Genomic DNA, 6,030 nt, shown 5'->3' with positions numbered 1-6,030 from the left:
CAGAGTATCCTTTCAACCTCCTGCTTCTGCCATGTAGCGTAAGGCAGGATATGCATCTTCTTCACCTTTGTTTAAACAGTAATGGTTGGTTTGTTTCTGGTGCCTATAGTGCTGTTTTGTGGCTGTTTTAAGGCCAGGGCTACRATAAAGATGCAGAGTGAGTTGTTAGTACAGGTGAAGCTTAGAACTTGGGGTTCAAAGGAAGAGGCATAAAGAACCACAAAAGGTATATTTAATCTTTTAATAGTTTATAGTAGAGTAAAAAGACTATAATTTACCATCCACAAGCATTTAACAAAGAATCACCAAACAGAGTAGTAATGTGTTTTGAGTATCATTTGTCTGATAACTGAAGAACCAGTAATTGCTAAGTGGCAGATGAGCCATACTTTGGTAGATGCTACACTGATACGGATAAATTACACAATCCTTTAGGGATTGTACATCGTTATGATGGAAAGAAATTCTTGAATGTTTTGACAGCCCTCTGAGAAGAGCTTCTGCCCTGAACAAACCAGACTGGACATAAATTACAAGCTCTGGAACTGGCCAAAAAATGGGATCCTCCAGCTGTTTTTATGGTGCTTTTGGATTATAGCGCTTTATCAGTGACTCTGCACTTCCCTTTCCTGAGTGCTCATCAACCCTGAGTGCATCCTACTGGCTTGCCATATGCGCTCCTGAATTGGWGTTAACTCCTGAGTTAAGGAATTCAAGGCACAAAATAACTTTAACTAAGACTTTTTTACTGAAAAAAAAAAAGTTGTGACTAAAATTTGCATCGCAGGCTTTTTTGCTTTTAAAGCTGAGAGGAGAGGTGCTTATCCCAGCCTTCTTTGTAGTCCTTCATGGAAACTTGAAGTGTGAACTATTACAATGGAAAACAAGTAATCTTGCTCCTATCCTAAAAAGCTCTTGACACCCCCCAAGACCACAGAAATAAATAGGACCTAGAATCTTTCCTCACATTGAAACTTTGTATTCTTTTTTTAAAATTTTACTAAAATGTTGAGGTAGCAGTATTACCACTAGTGTTACTTGAGCCATGCAAGAATTAACACCTCCACTATTAGTTTAGTATTTTTCCTGTCTATATATAGTAAATTAAGTAAAGGCTCTTTGCCCCAGAAGCTACAATAAAGGCTAAGGCATGAAGCTCTCTGCAGAAATAACGTGGTAGGCAAGAGTTGCTTTTGTGTYCAGTAAAACGTGAATGGCATCATTCTTAGCCAGATGCATTTGAAATAGTGTCTGGACTGTGTACAGTTTTCTTTTTTTTAAGTTGATGCTGCTGTTAGGAAGTGAGTCAGGGCATGACAAAGTATTAGGCTAATTCTCAGATAAAGTTTGTGCCTTAAAGCTGTTTCTTATGCACATTAACATTGTCACAAAGATTTGAGGCGTAATAAGCCTGTAAGACTTAAGCATGTATTCAAAATTAAATTTGCTTTTGACTCTGTATTTACTCAAAATTTTTCAGTTTGTCCAGCACTACTGAGAAGGCACAGTGGTTCTCATAGTGAGAACTATGTTGAAGAAAGGCCACATTATATTATATTGAATTACATTGATTCTGGCTCACTTGTTTGTAACAGCTGCTCTTTCCTAGCAGCAATACAAACGGGAAACTTTAGGGAGCAGAAGTGCACGTACCTTTTCACACTACTCTTGCATTTCTTCTGAAGAGATCTGGACGCAGTTAACAAAAAGGAAGTAAATTTAGAGAGAGACTTTTGCTTAGTCCAAAAAAAAAATCTGACCTTCCCAGAACCAATGCCTTTCCTTTAACAGTGCTATTCATATATAAAGGATAATCCTGATTATCGTTCTTGAAATGTAATTTGCTTTTATGGATGGGCAGGCTGTGGAACAAGTTGTAGAGTTCATTATATACTTAAGTTCCATGCAAGGAAACAGCAGCACTTATGTTAGTAAAAYGTCATCCAGCAACCTGCAGTTGTGTTGGCATGTTACTAAGTAGGTCCTACTGTGACTAGACAAGTTCACTGTCCCTGTGAAAGTAGATTTTCTCCCATGCAGTGAAGTGGCATGAACAGAAGAATCTCCAAAGGTTGAGGATTAYCCCTTGGTCAAAGGGATTCTCCAACTCTGAGTGTTTCAGGTAGGAGATGCGATGATGTGACATGAATTCCCAGGTGGTGGTGTTGCATGAGACCAGGTAGAGGTGTGAAATAAGCAGCAATAGGACTACAATTGTGAATATGACTATCAGGAGGAAGGACATGATGAGGAAAATGTTATGCTGCAGCCAGTCCCAGGATGGTTCAAAGTAGAGACCTGACCTTTCAATTCAAAGAGAAACATGCTCAAGGTTAAAGAGGTAAAACTAAATTACATAAGCCAAACAAACATGATAGAACATTTAAGTTTGATTCACAAATAGTGAACTTCTGATATACTACAGAGATGTTAATATGCTATAAACTCTTAAGAGACTGCAGCAGTGGTGACTTAAAATCTAAGAAGTTTAAAAGAAGCTGGTTTTCCTAAATGAGATAAGTAATCTTCTTCAGTTAATTCCTGTCCTGAACAGGTGTACGGCTGAAAGCCACTTGGAGTTTCCAGTACTTCAATTTGTAAATTAAAGATTGTATTACAGTAAATGAGGCAAAATTCATTAGGTTAATAATTCTGTTAAGCTTAAAGCAGAGATGAGCAACAAAACCCAAATCATCAGATTCTGCTTAATTATGGATCAGCTACTTCTTAAAGAGAAGGGGCTCTGTCCGCATTACTCCTCAGCAGATTAGGGGTCTCGGAGCTGATCAGTATGCAAAAGAAGGTGAAGATGCAAAGTTAATCTAATCACTGCTCTGTTCTGCACAAAACCTTCAGTAGGGCTGTAGGAGCATCAAAAGGAGTGGCCAAACTGCTGCCTTCATAACTTACCAAGCAATATACCAAGCCCACAGCAGAACTACAAGCTGCACACTCAAGTAGACTATGAAGAGAGGGTGATTCCTCTCTCCTACACAGTTCTCAATCCAGGGACAGTGATGGTCATAACGCCGGACACAGTGCTGGCACAGCTGGCAGTGCTTGGCTCGCATTGGTTGCTGCAGAAGAAACAAAACACTAGCAGTAGTCCACTCCTGTTCAACTCCGTTTTGTAGAAAAGAGCATCATGCAAAACTGTCCTATTTTACAGCAAGGTAGTCCCCAAACCCCACTCCCTCTTGAGATTAAGGTACAACATAAACATGACTAGAACATGGGGATTATGATTCTTTGGTGCAAATCCAAAGGGATGAGATTCAAATTAAATGACTCTCCTGCACCTATACATTTTCTTTATTACCTACTTATAGGGGAAGCCTAGTGTGGGAAGTAGGGAAATGCAGCCAATCAGTTTATTCAAATAGCCTGTAGCTATTCAGGAAAGCATGAGCAGTTGAGGTGAAAAACTAGGACCACTGCTATTGAMTGAGTGTGCAGGCATCAGATGTCTTTAGGGGACTGCATAGAGGAGGGAAGCATGTCTACTACTGTATGAGCACAAGGCACTTGGACAGGAAAGCAGCTCAAGTACTAGGGCAGAGAAGGTGAAAGATACGGCTGAGGAAAGTAATGTGGATGTGCCTCCTAGGATTTATTCCCTGAAGCCAGTTTATCCTCTTGCAACAAGGTTATTTCTTTTGGCAGATACTCTTCAGAAATTCATGGAAGGTGGGATAGTACTGGATTTTCCGTAAACTGATAAGAAGCACTTTGAAAACAGGCATTTCTAGGCTTTAGGCAATCTCTTTGAAGAACTAATTAATTGTTCTGATTTCTCTGTTCATGCTATGTTTTACAGTTCAGGTTAATGTTTTGTTGTTTCTAGGCTTTCAAACAAGCTCACAGCTACTAGCAGTTATTATAAGTTGTGTTTAGTTGCCTTTCTGACTCTCTGTCAAAATGCCCTCAAGATGAGCTTTTTTGACAATACAATAAGGTCTGACTGATGTGACAATAAGAATGTAGAATATAATTTTCTCATGGTAGAATAGAGCAAAAGCAGATCCTTGTTTCTGTAAGTTAGGGACTTTTTTCAACTTTGGAACATGAGCACATGTGCCAATTTCCATCGTTGCATTTTTAGTTGCATAATCCACCTGGATCACTTTTCAGTTTAGGATTGTACTTGAAAGCCATTTGCTGATTTTATTTGCTTTTGCTGTGATCTTTTTTTTCAGCAAGAGARTGATGCTGTGACAGAATTAGTCAGATCTGCAATGCCCCCAAATCACAGAACAGTGAGGAGCAATGGCTGAGCAGGAAAACACAGGCATCACCGGTGTACAAAGATGTTGTTAAAGGATACAAACTTTCTAATTAGCCATTCCTTTCTAGAACGTCAGGAATACCTACCTTCACCATGCAGTAGCCACAACGCCGCATCTTAACATTGCTTGGAAGTGCAGGTGTCACCATGCTTTGTTCTTCAGTCTTTCCTGGCTACAAAAAAGACAGAGGGAGTGACTAAGGATGCTTCCTGTGCTGCTGTCTGAAGTAACAGCCACTATTAGCCCATTTGGCATGACTGAGCTGTCTGGATCCTTTTACTTCATGAATATACAGTGCTTGTTATCTCTTATCATGAGGAATAATTCCTGGAAAAGTACAGAAGCTGCTGTGTAAGTACTGTTCCATGACTCTCCACTTCAGATAGTTAAGTTACAGCCAGAGAGAACAAGTTACTATAACYATTCAAAGGAATGCTTGTGTTCAGGCAGAAATAATTGTTGATAAGATACCACCTGGATCCCTAAATTACATTCTGGAACATAAACAAGCAAAATTAGACTCTGCTTCCAAACACAATCATGTGCTTTCAGGAAAAGCAGTGTTACTTATTCATAATCCAATCATTTATATTAATGGKAGAAGGCTAAAACTGAGAACACATGTTGCTTTTGTCCTACACAGTCACTAAGGCAGTAAAGCTGGCGTAGGCTACCTCTCAGTTGCTGTAACTTTGCACCTTCATTTACCTTGCTGTTACCTGTTTCTGTGTCTGCTCTCTTAGAGGACAACAGACCTGTAAACAGCTCAATAAATAGAGCTGCCAGCTTGCTGTTCAATTAGCAGCGCCGTTGGCACACACAAGGCCTGTATGCGCTCTACCACAGGACACTGCAGCCTCGGAGGCTGGAGAACACCTGCACTGAGGCGGCGCAGCGTGCTTACAAAGGGAGAGTGCTCTTAAAGAGGCACTTAAAGTCTGGGTGAGTCCTACTGTTTTTGCAGAATATGAACCAGAGACTCTTAAGCTTAATCCCCGAAGGTCTGTGCTATCTTTCTTTCATGCTAAATGCAACAGAAACAGTTTCAGACTGTTCTTATCTAGCACAGTAGGGAAAAGAGGGGAAAAGGAAGACAAAAAGCCTAGAGCCTTTTATAGTCCCACCRTTTTCATTTTTATGAATTTAATGAATTTATAATGATTTACCTGGAYTTCCTCGTCTGCCTGCACAAAACCCGGATCCATGAGGGACACCTTAAAGTAGAGCAGGACAGAGCACAGAACCAGCAGGACAAAGACCAGAGGCTGCAGCAGCTCGCCACGCTCCTCTTGCCTTCGCAGGTCTGTAAGTACCCCCAAAAAACAGGAGAGCTGTCATTCCGTGCAAAAAGCGTAGGGATTTTCTCCCTGCCTCGAGCGAAAGAGTCACGCAGCTTAGCGTCCGGGGCGCATCTGCGCAGCCCGGGAATTGATGAGTAAAGGGAATTAATGCTGTGATTTAGTGCCGGTTCCCGCCCGAGGTGTGTAACAGGGGAAGATAACCACGCTCCGAGGCTCGCCGCCTCCCCCGGCCCCTGGCAGCGCTTCGCCGCCGCCGGCTGCTGGGCGGCGCCGGAGGTAACGCGGCCGCTGGAGCCGCCCCCGGCGCCGGGAAAACACCGCGGGACGTGGAGGGAAAGGGAAGGAGCGGGATGGGGAGGAGGCAGGGAGCGGGGTTGGGGGGGGGCGCCCGGAGCGGCCGCCGCGGCGTCGCCTCAGCGCAGCGGGCGGCGCGGCCTCACCTG

General features: G+C 42.3%; 1 protein-coding gene across 1 annotated transcript; it reads right to left on the bottom strand.

The window, feature by feature from the left end:
- Window positions 1–222: 222 nt before the first annotated feature.
- Window positions 223–5,834, bottom strand: ZDHHC12 (zDHHC palmitoyltransferase 12). Its single transcript, XM_085312072.1, has 4 exons — window positions 5,453–5,834; window positions 4,372–4,458; window positions 2,911–3,077; window positions 223–2,303 (listed from the first exon to the last, which is right to left on the bottom strand). Exons 1-4 carry the CDS (start codon window positions 5,489–5,491, stop codon window positions 1,994–1,996), a joined length of 603 nt encoding a protein of 200 aa, XP_085168198.1. The 5' UTR covers window positions 5,492–5,834; the 3' UTR covers window positions 223–1,993.
- Between the last annotated feature and the right edge of the window lie 196 nt (window positions 5,835–6,030).

The sequence above is a fragment of the Rhea americana genome, unplaced genomic scaffold (genome assembly GCF_003343005.1).
Source record: "Rhea americana isolate MKP2758 unplaced genomic scaffold, rheAme1 scaffold_357, whole genome shotgun sequence".
Taxonomy (NCBI): Eukaryota; Metazoa; Chordata; class Aves; order Rheiformes; family Rheidae; genus Rhea; species Rhea americana.
This window is presented reverse-complemented; position numbering and strand designations above follow the sequence as displayed.